The sequence below is a fragment of the Paroedura picta genome, chromosome 1 (genome assembly GCF_049243985.1).
Source record: "Paroedura picta isolate Pp20150507F chromosome 1, Ppicta_v3.0, whole genome shotgun sequence".
Classification (NCBI taxonomy): Eukaryota; Metazoa; Chordata; class Lepidosauria; order Squamata; family Gekkonidae; genus Paroedura; species Paroedura picta.
This window is the reverse complement of record NC_135369.1, coordinates 11,080,483-11,102,686: the sequence shown is the minus strand read 5'-3', so window position 1 is coordinate 11,102,686 and position 22,204 is coordinate 11,080,483. Positions and strand designations below refer to the sequence as shown.

Below are 22,204 nucleotides of genomic sequence, written 5' to 3'. Positions count from 1 at the left end.
AGGTCATAAGAATCCCAGATAGTTGAAAAGGGGGTTTATAACTTTTGCCGCAAAAGGGATTTGCCCTCCTGAGGGAAATATTTCAGCGAAAACGTAACAAGTCATGTTTATAAGAATCCCAGGAAGTTTAAAAGGGAGGAAACAGGATCACCAAAAGCGATGTGCCCTCCTGGAGTAAATATTTCGGCTAAAATTTAAAAAGCTGCAATAAATGAGAATCCCAGGCTGTTTCAATGGGGAAAGCATGTTGGCAAAAGGAGACTTGCTCCGCTGAGGTAAAAGTTCAGATAAAATGTAAGGAGGAGAAGTAATAAAGATCCCAAACAGTCCAGAAAAGGAAGAATAGAATCACAGAATCATAGAGTTGGAAGGGGCCATACAGGCCATCTAGTCCAACCCCCTGCTCAACGCAGGATCATAGAATCATAGAGTAGGAAGGGGCCATACAGGCCATCTAGTCTAACCCCCTGCTCAATGCAGGATCATAGAATCATAGAGTTGGAAGGAGCCATACAGGCCATAGAATCATAGAATCATAGAGTTGGAAGGGGCCATACAGGCCATCTAGTCCAACCCTCTGCTCAACGCAGGATCAGCCCTAAGCATCCTAAAGCATCCAAGAAAAGTGTGTATCCAACCTTTGCTTGAAGACTGCCAGTGAGGGGGAGCTCACCACCTCCTTAGGCAGCCTATTCCACTGCTGAACTACTCTGAATGTGAATAGGTTTGGTAAGAAGTTTTGACACTCCTGAGGTTGGGAAAAAGGACAAAGGGGAGGGAGTTGTCACTAAAATGTCTCCCAAGAAAGGAAAGTCCCCAGAAGGCCTGGAGGATCATTGTCCATGGGGTTGCAATGGGTCCTTTTCAAAACTATCTGAACAAGCGGTCAGCTCGTGACTGTTTCAGAGGGCTGGCCTTCAGTAAAACGGCGAGACTTGAGAAACTCTGAGAGACCGACCGAGTTTCTGGGGCATGAACTTGTGAGAGCCAAAGGCCTCTGACAAAGAGAGGTTTGGCTCTGAAACACCCTGGTTGGTTCTTGAAGGGGCTACTGGACTTGTTTAGCTAATCCACTGGACTCAAATGTTCCAAAATTTAATCATCCATTGAAGAAGAAGAAGAAGAAGAAGAAGAAGATGACAACGAAGATGAAGACGAAGATGACGACGAAGATGATGAAGAAGAATATGATGACGATGACGACTACAGCTCTATCAGTTCCCTAGTGAGCCCAAGGTCACCCAGCTGGCTGCATGTGGGGGAGCGCAGAATCAAACCCGGCTCGCCAGATTAGAGGTCCACACTCCTAACCACTACACCAAACTGGCTCTATAATTGTTTGTGAAAAGAAGGACTGGAGGTGTGATTCAGTATAAGGCAGCTACATTGGTTCATGTATCAAACTTGGCAACCTGCTGCTCCAAAGTTAGAGATGCGTGACCGGACTGTTGCCTCCACTAGTGGCCCTTTAAGAGCCATTTAAAGGAGCTGAGATAGAGGAAGGCACCAGGACTCCGGAATCAGGGACAGCAGGAGTCTGACATGAGGGTGTTCTTGAGGGGGAAAAGAGGTCCCAAATGTTAATTGGGCATTCTGTGAACAAGGGCTTTCTTTGGGGGTGGCTCTCCTTGAGATCTGCAATTTCAGCCTAGGAAGAGGTACATGTTTCGAAGTTTGTATTTCAATGGCTTCATGCAATGGCGGTTTGGATGTCCGCCTGAAAGGCGGGAATCTTTGGCAGGAATGACAAAATCCGGTGAAGGGCTCCTGTACGCTGGAAAGAGAACTTTAGCAAGATCTTTGTGATGGCCGCTAAATGAGTGGGTCATCGAAAGTAGGGCTGGCTGAGGAAAAGGGTTACCGGCTATCATGTGAGACCTGCCTAATTGTATCAGGCCTCTGTGGAAGCCTCGCGCAGGAAAATCACTGGCTGAGCCAAAGGGGCATTCCAGGCATTGCATCTAGCGTAGCTCCTTTAAAGCTGTTCAGTTAAGTACGTGAGTTTGAAAACTCCCTCGACATCCTTGCGGTTCCGGATGGGTGTCTTTGAATGTTAGCTACAACTCTTGGTTTGGAACGTCGCTTTGGTTAGGCTTTGGGTTATTTGAAGAAGGGAACCAACCACCACCAGGAACAAAGGATTTTGGTTCAGCTCTGTCCAGGGGACAGGAAGTGGCTGTCGGTGGATTTTGCACCCTGGATGAAAACTCTCTCCTTGCTGCTTATTCCATGCCTCCGGCCTTCCCAGCGAACCACTGTGTGCCTCTCCGCAATTTGGGAGACACGTTCTAAACAAAGTAGGGAAGATCAACTCTCAACAACTAGTAAAAAACGTTTTGCCTAACGTGCTAAAAAAAAATTTTAAACGATAGGGGTGGGAGTTGGGATATTTTGGTAAGGAAAGGGAAAGGTTGGGGTTATTTTGGTTACAGTTCCTAGAAAGAGACTAGGGTGGAAAAGGGGGAACAGCAAAGCTTTTGGGAAACGTCTACCTAACAGTATTCTCTTTTAGCAGATGTACATTTTGGTCAGACAGAATTTCCCCACCAGCGCACAGAGAGATCACACAAAGGGAGTCTCGAACGCCTCTCGGTCCGGGAGGGACGCAAGCTCCCACATGGTCTTGTGTGCCCTGGGCTGTGCTTTTCTTTTCTTTTTTTCCTTTTCATTTTTTTTTGGGGGGGGGAGGAGGGAAAGAGGTTGACAATCAAAAAAGAGGAAAGAGAAGAGGCACCTAGCTGGAGAGAGAGGGTGGGGAGGGAATCCTGGAGGACTCAGCCAGGGGGCAAATGGGCCTATTTCCCCATCTTGCACTTTGAAGGAGTTGGTTCTTATATGCTGCTTTTCTCTACCCGAAGGAGTCTCAAAGCGGCTTACAGTCGCCTTCCCCTTCCTCTCCCTACAACAGACACCCTGTGAGGGAGGTGAGGCTGAGAGAGCTCTGAGATTACTGAAGAAGAAGAGGAGTTGGTTCTTATATGCTGCTTTTCTCTCCCCGAAGGAGTCTCAAAGCGGCTTATAAATCGCCTTCCCTTTCCTCTGCCCACAACAGACACCCTGTGAGGGAGGTGAGGCTGAGAGAGCCCTGAGATTACTGAAGAAGAAGCTTGGTTCTTATATTCCACTTTTCTCTACCCGAAGGAGTCTCAAAGCGGCTTACAGTCACCCTCCTTTCCTCTCCCCACAACAGACACTCTGTGAGGTGGGTGAGGCTGAGGGAGCTCTGACAGAACTCCTCTGAGAGAACAGCTCTGACAGGACTGCGGCTAGCCCAAGGGCACCCAGCTGGCTGCATGTGGAGGAGCGGGGGAATCAAACCCGGCTCGCTGGATTAGAAGCCGCCACTCTTAACGTTGACACCAGAGATCCTATAACAGCAGGGCCTGAACCTGGGGAATCTTCTGAAGGAAATCTGAGACCAGGGGCACCTTTGAGGCTAAGGACGTTTTATTCGACGTATGTGAAGAAGTGGGTGCGTGTACGAAAGCCTTGAATGAAATGTCATCGGTCTTAAAGGTGCTGCTGGACTCTAACTTTCTCCTGCTGCTTCAGACCGACATGGCCACCCCCCCTGAATCTACCATGGGGGATTTCTATAGGTAGTGTTTCCCACCTGGGGACTAGAGGCCTTTTAGCAGGAAGGCCAGAAATGGAAGGATCTTTCGTGTATAAATCTGATGCTGTCCCACAGATCTACGACCCTCCAAAGTGGTAAATCTCCCTGGATAAAGATATCGGGGGGCTGAAGACGATATGGAATGGAATGTCTTGCAAACCCTTCCCCTTCCCAGTCCTTAGCATTCTGGGGAATAAGGAAGGGCACTCTGCACATGCCCCAATGCACTGTCGTTACCACTTTGGAGCTCGCCGTTCAAACGTGAAGGATGAGATTTGAATCGAGCCCTGTCTGTCATGGAGCTGTTTCAGAAGGAGGGACCGCCTGAGGGACGGGGGACGGGTGTCCCACCCCCCACCTGTGTCTCTCTTGCCAGCTCAGGTGTGCAGGAAAGAAAAATAGGCCAAGAAGAAAAAGATAAGAGAGGATGGAGAGAAGGGGGAGTCGGGGAACGACAAGACCGGTGGGGCCTCAATCTTTGCGTGGTCCCCGTCATTGTGAGCCACGTAGAGCTCACTATGGCAGTCCCCAAGTTAGAGGGGGGGGGGCTCTTCAGATCTCAAGGGGATGGCAGGAGAAATCGGGGTCAGGACCAGAGCAAAAGGTCCATCTCCAATCATGTATTTTGAGATTCTCAGGGGAGAGGGCTGTCTTAAGAGGGAGTCTTCCGAAGTCAGAACATGAATGGGCCATTTCAGTCCCTAAAATAAATATTTTCCCCTTAGGACTGAAGAGCCCCCGTTCCCTCTAACACTGGCGTGGCCAAACGGAGGCTCTCGGAATGTCCATGGACTACAATTCCCATGAGCCCCTGCCAGCTTGTGCTGGCAGGGGCTCATGGGAATTGTAGTCCATGGACATTCCGAGAGCCTCCGTTTGGCCAGCCCTGCTCTCAAGGGACCCCTCTCGCCCCTTGTGGGTTTCCGCGTCGTTCCTTCCCCCCACAAATTGAAAAGTCGAAATCTAAGGCTCTGTCCACACGGTTAAAGCTCTACGTCTTTGGAAGCGGTACAGCAATCCCTTGAATCCTCTTAAAAATATTTGGATAGAGACGTTATACGTATATATATAATATATATATCAAAAAAAGACACTCTGTAGGAAGCAGCAAGAGAAGTGAAAGGGGGGTGAGGTTTCGGGAGGGGGGGCTGTGCCCTCCCTGCTCCTTCACGGCCAAGGAGGAGAAGGAGCCAGGGGGGGGGGTCGCTATAGGGGGTGGGGGTTACGCTGCTGCTCCCACTTTTGGTTTGGCGATATTTGGTATGCTGGTGCCAGATGCCCAGGCACCGTGGGTGGGTGGGTGGGTGGGTCAGAAAGGGGACGGTCCTCGCCCACCCGCGTGGGGGAGCTATTCATTTATTTTGGGGTCTCAACCTCCCCTCTCCCATCCAAGCCCCAATCCTTCCTGCGGGGTTGGCTTCGGCGAAATTGGGGGGTCAGCTCCCGCCTTTGGTCTGAGGCAGCCAAGGAGAAAGGGGAGCTGGTCGACCCGTCCTTTCAAGATGGCTGCCTCAGTTGCCGGGGAAACTGCCCCCTTTCCCCTCTGGCGTTGCCCCCCGAGGTGGGGCGGGGGGGGGGGGTATTTGGCAGCCAGAGTGGCTGTCGGTTGAGGTAGTTTTGGCATTTGTATCAAAAATAGACATCCAAGAGAACTGGGGCGAGGGGGTGGCAGGGTCGGACCCCGGAGGTCCGGCGGAGGTGAGGTAGATTCTTTGGAGGTTTACGGTTGGTGGTGGGGGGCCGGGGTGTGGGGAGGCCGGACTGCTGAGGACCCAAACTGGGCTCCGCGTCGGGCCTCCCCGACCCTGTCCCCACCTGCATTGGCTTAACCGCTGGGCTGGGAAGGAGGGCAGCGTTCAATGGTCACTTCGAAGCAGGGCGTGTTGTGGGCAGAGAGTCCGTCTGAGGGTGGAGGGTTCTGTGGGGAAGAAGAAAAGTCACGTCAAGTCAAGAGCGAGAGAAAAGAGTTGGGCTTTTGTACCCCGCTTTTTCCTACCTGAAGGGGTCTCAGTGTGGCTGACCATCGCCTTCCCTTTCCTCTCCCCGCAACAGGCACCCTGTGAGGGAGGTGGGGCTGGGAGAGCTCTGAGAGAACTGGGGCTGGCCCAAGGTCACTCTGCAGGCCTCCCGTGTCTCAAAGTGGCTCCCAATAGCCTTTCCTTCCTCTTCCCCACAACAGATGCCCTGTGAGGTAGTTGGGGCTAATAGAGCTCTGGGAGAACTGGGACTGGGCCAAGGTCGCCCAGCTGATTGCATGTGGAGGAGGAGCAGGGAATCCAGCCCAGCTCTCCGGATTAGAGGCCACTGCTCTTAACCACGACACGAGGCCAGCTATACAGAAGCAATCCTTTCTCATATTATTGTGGGGTCCTTTTCCCTATTGGTCCTACAGTTTTTCAGCTGGGCCCGTATGACTACATACCTCTTTCCCAAGTTAAGGCCTTGAAGGTGAGGAACAGGTAAACACCTGAAGTCTTCCCAACGTTTCCAAGCCCAAACCAGTGCTCATGGCAGAACATATTAAGATCCCGAAGGTGCTCCCTGCTGGCAGGTTCGGCCTAGGTGTGCAGACCCCGTCCCTCCTGCCTCCTCACCTGGGTGACCAGCTCCACCATCTCGGAGGGTTTCGCCCTGCCCTCGGGCTTTCGCTGAGTTCGGTTAGGCTCCCGGGCGGTGGTCTGAACAGGGTCCGTTCCCTGGGGGACGGTCCAACTCTCTTGGGTCCCTTTCTTACAGAAGAGGCTGCAGGGAAAGCGAAATTGGGGTTCAGGGGAGCCCAGCAGGGCCCAGCCAAAAGGACAGCATCCCTTCCAGGGATACTGTGGATCATTAGATACTAGACTTGCTCTTTTTAAAAGCAGGCTCCCCTGAGACCCACCTGGACTGTTGTTCAGTACCCTGGAGGTTCACAAACAGTGGGGTGGGTCATACCAGTGGGCTGTGAAGCTATCATGGATGGGTCACAAGGCTGGGAGGGTGGGCTGGGAGAGGAGCTTGTCCCATTCCGCACACACTGGGTAATGCAGTTTGAGTGTGCTTTTGCAGCTGGATTTTTCTGTGCAGAACAGGAAAATCTACTTCGAAAGTGCATTGAAAGCACATTATCTAGCGTGTGCAGAATGGGCCCTGTTTTTTTGTACCCTGCTTTTTTTTCTACCTGAATCCTAGAGCTGGAAGGGTCCTCCAGGGTCCTCTAGTCCAACCCCCTGCACAATGCAGGGCACTCACAACTACCTGCCCACCCACGGTGACCCAAAAAGGCTCACAATCGCTTTCCCTTCCTCCCCCCACAGCAGGCACCTTGTGAGGTAGGTGGGGCTGAGAGAGCTCTGAGAGAACTGGGACTGGCCCAAGGTCACTCAGCAGGTCTCATGTGTCTCGCAACGGCTTGCCATCGCCTTCTCTGCCTCTCCCCACAACCGAAACCCGGTGAGGTAGGTGGGTCTCAGAGAGTTCTGAGTGAACTGTGACTGGCCCAAGGTCACCCAGCTGGCTGCAGGTGGAGGTGGGAAGGGGATTGAAAGTGCATTTCTTAGCGTGTGTGAAACCCCCTGTGGGAGAAAGGGAGCACGGAAGTAAGCCTATTTCTACCAATCCCTGGATTTATTGCATGGAATTCTGGGAACAGAGGAGCATGCTGGGTAATTCATGAAACAGGCCAAGGAGGTATTTTTCTGTTCCATTGTGGCACCTGGGCAGAACAGGCAGCTAGCTATCCTAAGTCTTCTGGGCAACGGAGGGGAGGGGGTTGGCATCCCAGAGACGTCAGGCCGAACCTGCGGGGGCCTCCGGACTCTCACCTCTTGCGGTAGCCGAACATGAGGAAGAGGACGCAAAATATAATGCACGCCATGCCAATGTGAACACCCACCACGATGCCAGCTAGGGAGCTGTCCCCGTCCTGCCCGCACTGGCACACCGGGTTGGCATCTGCAGGGCAAAGAAACAAAGGGAAGTCACGGGGTTTGGAAGGCCAGAAAGCAAGGGGAAGGGACGAGGGGGAACAAGGAGGCTGCCCTCCCCTCGAGGAGGAATCAGGGACAGGGAAGTGGGCGTTGCTGAAAAATTAGAAGGGGGGAAGGGGACAGAGTGCCAGGGCAAGGCCAGCGAGGAGAACCCTGCCAGATTGGGCAGAAGGGCTGACAAGACCAGCATCCTGTTTCCAACAGAGGACAGCTAGAGGTCTCTGGGAAGCCCACCAGCCTGGGGAGGAAGGCCTCTGCCCTCCCTGTGGCTTGCTCCCAGCAGCTGGAATTGGGAGACAGACCGCTCCTGAGCCACTGAGAGCCCTTTTCTCCGCCTCCTCCTATGTGAATTTGGCCCATCCGCTTCGAAACCGGGGGTCAGGGCCACGTCTTGTGGCAGCAGACGCCACCCTCACGCCCGGTCCATACCCAGCTTCTCGACGTTCTCCTGGAGCGACACGAACCGCACGCTGCCGTTCCCGTTGCCGTTGCCGTTGAAAGCTTGCAGTTTGATCTCGTACATGGCCGATGGCTCTGTTGGGGTCGGAGCAGGAAGGCACAGAGTGAAGTCGGTGCTTCCGGGAGCAGAGGCTAGGGGGGGACGGGACACTGCCGGGCTTCCGGAGACAGCTAGTCCAGGGGAGACTATAACACGGGGCAGATTGGACAGCTCTTCTAGTATCTCTGTGCCAAGCTGGGTTAGGTTCGGAAACACCTGGAGCTTGGAGGGTAAATCTGGGGCGGGTGGAATTTCTGGCAGGGGCTCATGGGAATTGTAGTCCATGGGCATCTGGAGAGCCACCATCTGGCTACCCCTGGCTTATAGAGTTCTAGAGCTGGAAGGTACCCTAAAGCAGTGGTCCCCAACCTGCCCCCCTGCAGTAAAAAACTTCCCAGGCCGCAAGCTTGCGGCCCGGGAAGCTTCTTACTGCGGGAGGTGGGGAGAGGGAATCAGGGCTGCGCATACGCACATATGTCATGTGCACATGCGCCATGCGCGGCCAAAATCACACATGCGCGGCACTTTTTTGCATGTGTGCATGCGCGGAAGTGCCGTGCATGCGCGATTTCAGGCACACATGGCGCATGCGCGGCATGCACGGGCAGGCAGTTGCCCTGCCGGTCCCCAGCCTCAAAAAGGTTGGGGACCACTGCCCTAAAGGCCATCTAGTCCAACCCCCTGCACAATGCAGGATCGGCCTAATACATTCTGCTTGGGGCAGGCAGAATTGGCCTCAGCAACAACCAAGTGCTGCTTTTCCCGGATGGCTGCAGGGATGCAGGGGCAGGAAGAGAGCTCCTTTCTCAGCCTCAGGCCTAGAGGCAGCAGTGGGGTCGGTCACTCACCCAGGTCGCTGTACGTGAAAGAGTTGGTGGTGGCAGGCAAGATCTGGGGGCCTTCGTAGTGGGCGCTCGGCAGTTTCCGGAGGTAGAGTTTGAAGCCCTCGATGCTCCCCGGCCTGGCGGGCAGCTCCCAGAAGACGTGGACAGAGCTGGTGTTGAGGATCTTGGTGAAAAAGCCCACTGCTGCGGGGACTGGAGTGGACAGAAGGAGACGGGAAAGGGAGGAGAGTCAGAACAGGAAGAAACATCTGGAAGAAGTTCCTGACAGTGAGAGAGGTTCCTCAGTGGAACAGGCTTTCTCGGGAGGTGTTGGGTTCTTCGTCATTGGAGATTTTTAAACACAGGCTGGAGAGCCATCTGAGAGAGAGGCTGATCCTGGGAAGGCTCAAGGGGGTGGCAGGTGACAGTGAATGAGCGATAGGGATGTGAGTGTCCTACAAAGTGCAGGGGGATGGACTAGATGACCCAGGAGACCCCTTCCATGATTCTAGGACACAGAGGCTAGCATTGTTCTCTGCACCAAGGGTACTCAATTAGGAGCCTGTAGGCTCTATGGCACCCACCAACACCTTTTCTGGTGCCCTCCAGGTGTTTTAAGCATGTGTGTGGGGCTTTTGATTGGAGATCTGATTAGCTGTACAGGTTTCTTAAAATGTTGCTTTGGCAGCCGCTACCATAAAATCATAGAATCACAGAATCATAGAGTTGGAAGGGGCCATACAGGCCATCTAGTCCAACCCCCTGCTCAACGCAGGATCAGCCCAAAGCATCCTAAAGCATCCAAGAAACGTGTGTATCCAACCTTTGCTTGAAGACTGCCAGTGAGGGGGAGCTCACCACCTCCTTAGGCAGCCTGTTCCATTGCTGAACTACTCTGACTGTGAAATTTTTCCCCCTGATATCTAGCCTATAATGTTGTACTTGTACCACCACAGCTCAAGAATATGCCAGTGGCAGCCATTTTGATGCTGCAGCCACCATACCCTGCTGGAATTCCGAATATGCCTGCAGGCTCAAAAAGGGTGGCAGGGTGGGGTGGGGGCCTCTGCTCAGCACTGTAGATGAGGACCAGAGTGTCGTTTTGTCAGTCCTTGGAGAGGACCCACTTCTTGCTGCAGTGGTTAAGAGCAGCGGCTTCTAATGTGGAGAGCCGGGTTTGATTCCCAGCTCCTCCTCCACATGCAGCCAGCTGGGCTACTCACAGTCCTGAGAGTGCTGTTCTGACAGAACAGTTCTCCTAGAGCTTTCTCTGCCCCACCTACCTCATGGGGTGCCTGTCGTGGGGAGAGGAAGAGAAGGAGATTGTAAGCCGTTTAGAGACTCTTTCTCGTATAGAAAAGCGGGGTATAAAAGCCAACTCTTCTCCTTTGACCATAGTGTTAAAGTGGGGCTGGATGGAGAAAGGCAACAGAATGAGGTGGTACAGTCCTGTGATGATAGGGTGGCTGCAGACTGCTAGTGGTTTTGGAATGTTCAGCCATTGGGGAAAAACAGTAACAGAGAAGAAGAACAGATGCATGCAGAAAGCTAGCATGTCAGGAAGAAGGCAGGCACAAACCTTAACCCCTGATGAGCTAGCTTTCTGCTTGCAGGAAAGTTGCTGGTTGTTTCCAATACAGGGGGGGGGGAGCATTAAAAAAATAAGACCCACACCCCAAACAACAGACTGAAGCTATGCACACTGGTTCAGGACACCCTGACTTTATACGGCCCCGTAAAACCACTTTGAGACTCCTTCGGGATGTGAAAAGCAGAGTATAAAAGCCAACATTTTTTCTTCACTCATGCTCAGAAGGGGAGGGGGAGCAATGGAAGCGGACAGTTCTCTAGCTTGTGGCTAAGTCCATTCAGGCAGGAGGGGAAAGGCCGCAGATGTCCCTTAGAGCTCCTGAAGAACCCCAGAGATCCGTGGACCCCTGGTTGGGAATCTCTGGGGCAGAGGGTAGCAAATAAGAGAAAAGCGCACGCTCACTGCTGCCCAGGGTGGTGGCCAGGATGGGCTGGGAATCTTGACTGGCGCCCAGTGGTGAGTAAGCCTTCAGGTAGATGGAATACGTCGTGGAGGGTTCCAGGTTGGTGAAGACGTGCTGGAAGGTAGTCTTGCTGACGGCCTCCTGCAGCTCCCGGCTGTCGGACTCTGGGGGATTGAGCGATAATAAGGGTGGGGAGGGAGGCACCGGAGGGGAGGGGGCACGTGGGGGACAGGTTGCGGAAGAGAGAGGATCCTCGGGTCCCGACTCACCGCCCGCCTTGCGGATATGGAGCACGTATCCGATGATGGCCTCGGTGACCTCCATGGGGGGCTCGATCCAGGACACCTGGATGGAGGTGGTGGAGAGGGCCGTAGCCTGGACCCCTTCCGGGGAGCTGGGGAGCTCCTTGGAGAGAGCCACAGCCAGGCGGGCACTGGCCTGGTTGGTGCCAGCGCTGTTCTCAGCAATGCATTGGTAGATGGCCTCGTCCGCCGACGTGATCCGCTGGATCATCAGGGTGCTGTGGAGAGAGGAGATCAGAGCGTGGCAGTGGAAGGCCCCCAGTTTGAATAACGTTCATAAGAATGTAAGAAAAACCCTGTTGGATCCTTCCCCAATTTCTCTCTCTTTTTTTGTTGTTGTAAGAGTTTGCAGAGGCCTGCGAACCTGCCCACCACTAATTCATGAGGTCACTGACTGTTTCCGCACTAGCAATATTGTTCTGATTTGCTCCTCCTGGGTCATTTGCATTTTTAAAGGGTCGACTTTTTCATCCGTTTCAGCACTAAAATTTGCTTCTTCAGGCGCAGTCCTGAATTGTCCCCTCACTGGCCCCACAGCAACGGAATCCCCAGAAAGCTGGATTTAATCTTTTCAAGCGGAGTCTAACAGAATCTGATTTGGGGCTGCCCAATGCGGAAATTCTTGCAATCAGGTTTTTCCCCACGTCCGCCATTTTGAATAATTTGGGGACACCCCTTTCCTCATTGCCGTCCTCTCTCCTCCCCCTCCCTCCCTTCCCCTTTCTCCCTCCATTCCGAAAAATCTGCCTTTAAAAAAAAGGGTAATCGCGTTACAACGCTCTTTCTAAGTGTTAAAAAGAAGCACTTGAAGTCTTACACAGCAGCGTTATAGTGTTATAACGTTATAACCCAGGGTTTTTTAAAAATTACATTCAGGACACTTTGGAGGGAAGGGAGGAAGGCAATCAAGGTCGCAGAATGGTGGGATTAAGGGACACAATGAAAACAAAGGTTCAATCAGGCACCATTTTGCAAAGCATGATGGGATGCTGCCTCTCTCAGACTCAGTGCGGAAAGCATGTTGCAAATTTCAGCCTGGGAAATAAGGGGAGGAAAGCCCAAATGTGGAAAGGCTACAGTCGACTCACAAAATCCGAAGGAAATCCAAAGCCTCTGAATGCGGAAATGGTCTTTGCACGAATATTTGCATGAATAGGCAGATACAGGTTGCCCAGATTGGAGGGAAAACTTAATGGCTCCCGGATAGACCGATTTAAAAGGGCGTTGGGGCGGGGATTCATCATCTGAGGCTCACCTGTTGTTGTGGGTGAGTTTGATATTCTCGCCAGGTGCCAAGACTTTGCCGTTCTTCAGCCAGATGAGGTGGGGCTCCGGCACACCTTGTGCCACGCAGGTGAAGATGGCGCTACTTCCAGGGGGTTTGGAGACGGATTGGGGCCACTGCACGAACTCTGGCGGAGCTGTGGGCAAAGGGGAGAGCAGACCACAGTTGTAGCATCTCAGATGGGAATATTTTGCCAAGTGTTGATTAATTGCCCAGTCATTTCCACCCTTCGGCACCCAAATGGAGGTTTTGAGGTTATTAGGAGAATCATGAGTTCCTTTGGAGTTTTGTTTCACTCTCTGTATGCCTGCTCCTTCTTCTCCCTTACATACCCACCAGCTTTCTACCTGGGACATTAATGTCTGGAGGGTTTAATCTCTATTTTATTTGTATTCAGCAAACAGGACACTATAAGCATGCTGATTTGAAGAACTGGAATTTTTCGAGAGAGAGCAAAAATTAGAATCATAGAATTATAGAGTTGGAAGGGACCTCCAAGGTCATCTAGTCCAACCCCCTGCAGAATGCAGGAAATTCACAACTACCTTCCCACCCACAGTGACCCCAATTCCATGCCTAGATGATGCCCCCCCCAAACCAGAATCCCTGGTCAGTCTGGCCTGGAGGAAATTCACCTTCTGATCCCAAAGTGGCAATTGGCATATCCCTTGGCAGCCAAGAAAGGGCCACAAGAGCCAAGAACTGACACAATCCCCTGAGTGCCAGCTTGGTGTATACTTGTTATTGTTATTATTTATTGGATTTGTTTCCTGCCACTCACAGCAAGCTGTCTCATAGTGATTAGGAGAGCAGACTTCTAATCTAGGGAGCCAGGTTTGATTCCCCGCTCCCCCACATGCAGCCAGCTGGGTGACCTTGGGCTCGCCACAGCACTGATAAAACTGTTCTGACCGAGCAGTCAACCTTTAACATGGTCGACCCCAACAAACGATAACCTTATAAGCAAAACTTGTTATTCCTGTCTGGTCCTTGACTCTGTTAAACATCTTCATTATGCAGCACAGTAGTTTACTGCTCAGCGTCTACCTCAGGCTTTCTCAACCAGGGTTTCGTGAAGGCCCTGGAAGAGCATCCTAAATGGGTAGGAGTTAATTAATTATGTATCTGTATATTGTTAAACATTTATCAGGTGATATGACCACTTATGCTCATGCTGACAGAATCATAGAATCAAAAATAATAGAGTTGGAAGGGACCTCCTGGGTCATCTAGTCCAACCCCTTGCACTATGCAGGACACTCACAACCCTATCGCTCATCCACTGTCACCTGCCACCCCTTGAGCCTTCACAGAATCAGCCTCTCCGTCAGATGGCTCTCCAGCCTCTGTTTAAAAATCCCCAAAGATGGAGAACCCACCACCTCCCGAGGAAGCCTGTTCCACTGAGAAACCTCTCTGACTATCAGGAACTTCTTCTGACCTGCCTCCCCTTTTCAAAATGACCAGTGATGGGCCTGGAGGGGGTGGGAAGGAGCTGGGCCCCAGGTGAGCACGTACCCAGCTCTGCTTCCCAGTCATATTCCACATGATCCCACCACTTCTGGGGTTTCTCGAAGCACAAAGAACATTTCAGCCGTTTCTCAATGGTAAAAACACTGAGAAAGGCTGCTCTCCCTATATGTATGGGCTGCTAATTCCCATTTCATCGGATCCGAGGAAGTGTGCCCACACACGAAAGCTCATATCTTGAATAATACTTTGCTGGTCTGAAAGGTGCCCCCGGACTCCCACTTTGTCCTGTTGCTTCAAACCAACACGGCTACCTCTTTGAAGGAGTGGCCCTAATAATTCAGGGTGACCTCCAGAATTACGAAATCGGTGACTGGTGCAAAAGCTCACAAGCCAGGGACCTGCTTTTTCTCACTCGCCATGACCAAATGATCTATAATTGTCCGAGAGACTCTTTCAAATGCCTTTAGCTGACACCGACAGCTTGACTCTGCCTTAAATTCGGGAAAGGGGAAGAAACCGTAGCTGGAACCTGGTCCTGGCCCGCTCACCGGGATCCTGCCTGCTCCCCCAGCTGCGCCGCAACCCCCCCCCTCTTTGGCCGCAGCGTGGGAGCGACCGTGTAACCCAGATGTCACATTGAAAGGCCTGACACTCTCCAGAATGGAAGCCGTAAGCTTCTAAAAGACGGGTGCATCTCATTAGCTCGCCAAAGGACTGGGAAATGAGCAGCTCCCCTCCCCCGTATTGCCCCCGAACAAAGGCGAGTCCCCTCCCCCACGGGGGCAGAGGCGGGGGGAGGGGGGGAGACAGCCCCACACTTGAAAATGGCTTTGTCATCCAGATGGCCTGGGGTTCCCGGCATGGTAATCAGGTGTGTGCGTTGTGTAAGCGCGAGGGTCTCCTGCACGGCCTCTCCTCCGGCTGGACAGAAAGATGCACCCTGCGAGGAATTTCCCCCAATCGCGACCCCCGAAAAACAGGCCCTTTAGTTCCCCTGGCGCTGTAGGAGCATTCGATTGTGGGGGAGCGCATGGTTTAAAGCAAGCTGAACTGGGGGGATGCTGAATCTTGGGTGCCTTCAGGCATAATTGTTATCCCGGAAGAGTGCCTGCACTCGGAAGCTCACGCCTTGAATAAATCTTTGTTGGTCTTAAAGGTGCTACCGGACTGTGACTTTGTTGTGCTCCTTCAGACCAACACCCTTGAATCTATCCATTTTCTGTACGTCAGCCAGTGGATTTCCCCGTTGAATCCAGTTGAAAAGTAAGCCAAAAGTACGTTACTTGGCCTGTGTGAATGCAGTCCTAACCATCCTAACCATCCTAACCATCCGGGATACCCTACTCCATCTCCCTTGCCCCCCGGACCTAATCTTCCGCTCGGATACCACCTCCTTGGTCATTCCCAACCGGGTGCCCAGAAGTTACGGGAACACAACCTCTGAACGCTGGTAGCCTCTGCAAATTGTCTCCCTGCATTCTCCTCCTGGACGTTGTTCGGAAGGGGGTTTGGAGGTACTGACCGGGCTGTCACCTTTGCTGTGACTGACGGGGAAGTGGATAATGATGAGGCCAGGCTTCCTGTCGCCCCCCCAGCACCACCAGCACCAGCACCACTCACAAAGTCAAGTGTGTGTGGGTGTGTGTGTTTAGCTGGGGTTGTGTGTGCCTTGGCGGATCGTTGCCTGAAGGAGCCCCATTCCCTTTCCACTGAATCTGTTTCCAGCTCAATAGACCCTCATTGCAGACTCCGGCGGATAACGGATCGAGGAGCAGGGCTCTGGGGGCGAGCACGGACCCTCACCCCCTTTTCCTTCAGTCCTCTTGATTTCAAATGCAAAGCCACGAGGGGTCCATTTGACACCGTTTCCCATGACGGGGAAGAGAGGGGTTTTGCGCCATCAATCACCCGGCGGCCCTTTGTCCCCAGCGCACGGGTCACAAAATCGACCCCACATCTCTTTATCTGAGCCGCGGCCCAGAATCGATGGCCGCTCTGGGGGCAGGTTCGATCCTGTCTCTCATCAGTCCTTGAAATGAGAAAGCGGGCGGGGTGGGGCGGTGGGGGGGGGGGAGACACACGCTAAAATGAAACCGATATCGGGGAAGGAGCACCTTGGAACGGGAGGCCCGACGAGGCGCATTAAAAATTTCTGTCGGCCGGGAAAGAAAGATGTGAGCCTTGATGGACAACAGCGAGGGTCTTTGTGCGGGAGGTCAAGGAGTCCGGGAGTGGACTCAAAGGCCACGGCTGGGTACCCCCTGCAGGGGTGGAGAGATCCCTTGTGATAACTGCGCCCAAATGGGGGGACACCAACGGCTAGATACAGAAGGCCACTCAAGCATCACAGGACGAGGCATTTGTCATGCATCCTTCCACCCGTGGGTTGAATTATGGTGCCTGTTAGATGATGGAAGAAATCATAGCCAGTGGCTTAACTCGGCACAAATTTGCATTTGAGGGGAAAGAATGATTGTTCTAAAGAATAGTGGCATCCCGACCTAGTTTTCAGGCTAAACATCCCAGGGTTACTGTGTGTATCCTCTAAAAAATCGGTTTTCCTTTCCTCTCTCACGTGCAGGAGGGGATGCGCCAGCCAAGAGGGGGTTGCCACATATGTAAGTCTCCAGGCTGCTGGGATGGAGTGAGGAGGGTAGGGGTTGCCAGCTCCAGGCTGGAGATTTGGGGATGGAGCTTGGGGAGGGCAGGCACTATGCCCAGGAGTCCTCCCTTCAAAGCATCCATCTTCTCCAAGGGAACTGATCTCTGTAGTCTGGAGGTGAGCAGGAATTCTGGGGGGTCCCCACGTTTGCCGTCCCTAGAGAAGGTTGGCCATCAGCGTTACCAGGCACTGAGTGGCTAAGGTCTGTTTTGACGCTGACCAATCGATACGATTATTTGAAATGCGTTCGTAAATTTAAGCTCTGAATTAAAATGTTGTTTTTTAAAATAAAGGCAACTTCTACACAGGACCGAATTTCTTTCCTGGTCATACCAGGCTCCTAGCCAGAGAAGAGTAAGAAAGTCTGGTATTTCAGTATGGTTCCAGAGCTAGACTAGCACCAGGAAGTCCTGGATTCGAATCCCCTCTCTGCTGTGAAGCTCACAGGCTAACCTTGGGACTGTCAATCTCTCTCAGCCTAAGCTACTTCACAGGTGTGTTGCCCGTCCTCACAGGGTTGTTGTGAGGCCAACTCAGAGTACCGAGAACTACATTTGCGGCCTTGATCATTCATTCATTCATTCATTCATTCATTCATTCATTCATTCATTCATTCATTCATTCACTCACTCACTCACTCACTCAATCACTCACTCATTCATTCACTCACTCACTCACTCACTCACTCATTCATTCATTCATTCAGGAGGGCAGTATATAAACACATGAATTAGGTATCCCAGCTCCTTAATTTCTCAGCCACCAATACACTGACCCTGACCCACACTCACCCTGCACCATGAGGATGCCCTGGGCCGTACGGCGCACACGGGTGCCTGGCCGATTGGCTGCACAGACGTAGACCCCGGCATGCTTCACGGACACATCTGAGATCATGAGGTTGCCGGTTCCCAAGACCTGGATGCCTTCGACACCGATAGAACGCCCGTCTGTGGAAGAAGAAGGCCAGTTAATAGTGGTGGCCAGGAAGAAGAAGAAGAAGCAGAAACAGCAGCAGAAGCATTGGTTCTTCTATGCCGCTTTTCTCTACCAGAAGGAGACTCAATTTGGCTTACTTTTGCCTTCCCTTCCTCTCCCCACAACAGACACCCTGTGAGGTAGGTGGGGCTGAGAGATCCCTGATGTTACTGCTCTGGGAAAGCAGCTCTGTCAGAACTGTGACAAGCCCAGCTGGTTGCATGTGGAGGAGTAGGGAGTCAAACCCAGTTCGCCGGATTAGTAGTCACCACTCTTAACCACTAGATCAAGCTGGCTTGCCGTTGCTTGCCTCTGGACTTCTTCAGTGGTCTCCCATCCAAGTACCAATCAGGACCGACCCTGCTTAGATTCTGAGATCTGACAAGACTGAACTACCCTTAGCCATCCAGGTCAGGTCCACCCAGTTAATGAGTTCTGCCATTTCCCCCAAAAGAGATGATGATGTTATCCATTCAGTCGTGTCCGACCCTTGGTGATTCTATAGGAAAGTCTTCGCCATGCGCCCCTGTCTCTGACTGCTTCTTTTAGTTGGTTCATAGTCATCCATGAACCATATCAGGAAAAAGATTTTCACAGTCAGAGTAGTTCAGCAGTGGAATAGGCTGCCTAAGGAGGTGGTGAGCTCCCACCCACTGGAAGTCTTCAAGCAAAGGCTGGAGACACACTTTTCTTGGATGCTTTAGGATGCTTAGGGCTGATCCTGCGTTGAGCAGGGGGTTGGACTAGATGGCCTGTATGGCCCCTTCCAACTCTATGATTCTATGATCCTGCGTTGAGCAGGGGGTTGGACTAGATGGCCTGTATGGCCCCTTCCAACTCTATGATTCTATGATCCTGCGTTGAGCAGGGGGTTGGACTAGATGGCCTGTCTGGCCCCTTCCAACTCTATGATTCTATGATCCTGCGTTGAGCAGGGGGTTGGACTAGATGGCCTGTCTGGCCCCTTCCAACTCTATGATTCTATGATCCTGCGTTGAGCAGGGGGTTGGACTAGATGGCCTGTATGGCCCCTTCCAACTCTATGATTCTATGATCCTGCGTTGAGCAGGGGGTTGGACTAGATGGCCTGTATGGCCCCTTCCAACTCTATGATTCTATGATCCTGCGTTGAGCAGGGGGTTGGACTAGATGGCCTGTATGGCCCCTTCCAACTCTATGATTCTATGATCCTGCGTTGAGCAGGGGGTTGGACTAGATGGCCTGTCTGGCCCCTTCCAACTCTATGATTCTATGATCCTGCGTTGAGCAGGGGGTTGGACTAGATGGCCTGTCTGGCCCCTTCCAACTCTATGATTCTATGATCCTGCGTTGAGCAGGGGGTTGGACTAGATGGCCTGTATGGCCCCTTCCAACTCTATGATTCTATGATCCTGCGTTGAGCAGGGGGTTGGACTAGATGGCCTGTCTGGCCCCTTCCAACTCTATGATTCTATGATCCTGCGTTGAGCAGGGGGTTGGACTAGATGGCCTGTATGGCCCCTTCCAACTCTATGATTCTATGATCCTGCGTTGAGCAGGGGGTTGGACTAGATGGCCTGTATGGCCCCTTCCAACTCTATGATTCTATGATCCTGCGTTGAGCAGGGGGTTGGACTAGATGGCCTGTATGGCCCCTTCCAACTCTATGATTCTATGATCCTGCGTTGAGCAGGGGGTTGGACTAGATGGCCTGTCTGGCCCCTTCCAACTCTATGATTCTATGATCCTGCGTTGAGCAGGGGGTTGGACTAGATGGCCTGTATGGCCCCTTCCAACTCTATGATTCTATGATCCTGTGTTGAGCAGGGGGTTGGACTAGATGGCCTGTATGGCCCCTTCCAACTCTATGATTCTATGATTCTATGATCCTGCGTTGAGCAGTGGGTTGGACTAGATGGCCTGTATGGCCCCTTCCAACTCTATGATTCTATGATCCTGCGTTGAGCAGGGGGTTGGACTAGATGGCCTGTATGGCCCCTTCCAACTCTATGATTCTATGATCCTGTGTTGAGCAGGGGGTTGGACTAGATGGCCTGTATGGCCCCTTCCAACTCTATGATTCTATGATTCTATCCCTGGGTCAGCTTTGATGGTGTTGAGCCAGCAGATCCTTTGGCGACCACGTTTCCATTTGCCGCTGACAATGCCGAGCATTAATGATTTTTCTAACGAACTTGATCGCATGACGTGTCCAAAGTAAGTGAGCTTTAGCCATAATATCTTTCCTTCTAATGACATAGTTGGTTTGCTCCTCTCTAAAACTATCTTGTTGATAACTTTGGGGCCCATTCCACACAAGTTAAATGTAGCAGGAGTGTGGCAAATTGTAAATGCTACTAATTTGCAGTTATGCATGACGTCGCACACAATCTGCCACACTCCTGAAACAGACCCGCGAAAAGCACTTCGTTGTAGCGCTTCCAGGGAAATCCCAAAAAGTGAATTCACCTCTGGAAAGCGCTACACTCTTGCAAACAATCTGCAACAGTTTTGAAAAAGTTCTGTGCATTACCATTGTTGCGGTTTCAGCAAAATCCCTCCCCCTTGCTCTCTCCTCTGAACTTCCGGCGAAGCGATCGCCATTTTTTTTCTCGGAGCGAGTGGAGAGCAATGAACCAGCGAGCCTTCATTCACCCAGCGAGACTTCTCTGGCTGCAGTCCCTCCACAGAGCTGCTTTAAAGCTCCCCTCAAGTCACCAAGCACAACACAGCTGTGTTTGCAAGTTCCCTTTATTTTCGGCCGAAAATAGCACCCGTGCACGGGGGGGGGGGGATTCTTTTCCCACTCAGAGGAGCATGGCAATGATGAAACGGCAGCTCACACACCAGCTGCCCGCTAGATGGGTCTCTACCTTAGGAGGAAGCAAGGAATCAAGGCATATTCGTTGCAACTTGTGTTTTTCTTTTTTTAAAAAACCTGTTCTTAAAGGCAAAGGGGCTTTTCCGGAGCATGGTAACAACCGCCCATTGGCTGCTCGTTTGATTGACGGCCAGGGGCGGGACAAAGCACGGGAAAATTCGCTTCCTTTCTAGTGATTTTTGGCAAGACCAGAAACCTGTGGGAAACGATTGAAACGCAACTGGATTCCACTACAAAGGCAGGTATGCGTTACGCCGAATTCCACTATTTTAAATTCCGTTTTTTCTTTCTGTAAACAATTTGCCACATTGATCCTTGTGTGGAATGGGCCTGGCTGTCCATGACTGTCCCTGTGTACTTGTCCTGTTCTTCAATATTTCATACCACTCCTCCATCATGAGATATTTATTTGATTTATATACCGCCCTTCTGGAACGGCCCAGGGTGGTGAACCTCAATTAGAGCAGCAGCAGTTAATTGATTACACATTAAAACTTTACTAAACTTTAAGAGCCTCTTGTGGCGCAGGGTGGTAAGGCAGCCAACATGCATTCTGAAAGCTCTGCCCATGAGGCTGGGAGTTCAATCCCAGCAGCCGGCTCAAGGTTGACTCAGCCTTCCATCCTTCTGAGGTCGGTAAAATGAGTACCCAGCTTGCTGGGGGGTAAAGGGTAATGACTGGGGAAGGCACTGGCAAACCACCCTGTATTGAGTCTGCCATGAAAACGCTAGAGGGCGTCACCCCAAGGGTCAGACATGACTCGGTGCTTGCACAGGGGATACCTTTACCTTTACCTAAACATTAAAACCTTTCAAACATCTCAATACAGAAACAGTAAAACGCTCAACACATCACTGTGCATCTGCACCATCTCTCTCTCGTGTGGTCTGCTAGTGGTGTTCTCAGTTGGAGGGGGGCCTTTTGCCGGTCACGGGCCCCAACGAAATCCCCCCCCCCCAAGATCTCTCCGCCTTCCGCTCACCCAGGCGGCTCCAGGACACGATAGGCCTCGGGTTGCCGGTGGCGATGCATTCCAAGATGGCCGTCTGGTGGACGTTGATGGTCAGGTTCTGTGGGCCTGACAGGATCACCGGCTCCTTGTAGAGCTTCGGAGCGGAGACTAAGAAGCCGGGGAGAGGAGAGAAAAATTAGGCAGGGGGGAGAACGATGGGGCTGCCCCTGGTGTTTGCCCCCTGTTCCAAATTATTATTATTGTTATTATCATTATTATTATTATCATTATTATTATCATTATTATCATTATTATCATTATTATCATTATCATCATCATCATCATTATTATCATTATTATTATTATCATTATTATTATTATTATCATCATCATTATTATCATCATCATCATCATTATTATCATTATCATTATCATCATCATCATCATCATCATCATTATCATTATTATTATTATTATTATTATTATTATTATTATTATTATTCGATTTATTACCCGCCACTCCCTTGCGGCTCGTGGCGGGTTACAACATTATAAACCCCAATGAAATCCATTAAAATCCATTAACAACAGCTACAGTTCCTTATTAGTTAGCAAGCTAACCTGGCAAGATCGGCTAACTAATCAACTCCCCCCTCCTCCTACTAGCAGGTGGGGAAGGGATACTGATGGTACCAATCCTCAATCCCAATCCCAGGTCCCGGGGGGGCCTAGATGTTAGCCTTGGCCTCAACCATAAATGACCTCCAGACATCCAAGATCAGCTCCTTTGGAG

The 22,204-nt window shown here is 51.7% G+C and overlaps 1 protein-coding gene across 2 annotated transcripts in view; it reads right to left on the bottom strand.

The window, feature by feature from the left end:
* Positions 1-490: 490 nt before the first annotated feature.
* Positions 491-22,204, bottom strand: part of LOC143829805 (immunoglobulin superfamily DCC subclass member 3-like) — a 45,161-nt gene continuing 23,447 nt past the window's right edge. Inside the window, exons 5-14 of one of the 2 annotated variants that reach the window (XM_077321232.1) lie at positions 21,442-21,579; positions 17,412-17,570; positions 12,456-12,621; positions 11,168-11,418; positions 10,892-11,062; positions 8,929-9,117; positions 8,011-8,115; positions 7,417-7,546; positions 6,211-6,358; positions 491-5,534 (exon numbers count right to left, since the gene is read on the bottom strand). In XM_077321232.1, the coding sequence (XP_077177347.1) occupies positions 5,442-5,534; positions 6,211-6,358; positions 7,417-7,546; positions 8,011-8,115; positions 8,929-9,117; positions 10,892-11,062; positions 11,168-11,418; positions 12,456-12,621; positions 17,412-17,570; positions 21,442-21,579 (1,550 nt within the window). In that variant the 3' untranslated portion in view covers positions 491-5,441. The remainder of the gene's footprint in view (positions 5,535-6,210; positions 6,359-7,416; positions 7,547-8,010; positions 8,116-8,928; positions 9,118-10,891; positions 11,063-11,167; positions 11,419-12,455; positions 12,622-17,411; positions 17,571-21,441; positions 21,580-22,204) is intronic. The other variant, XM_077321240.1, reaches the window with a different exon arrangement.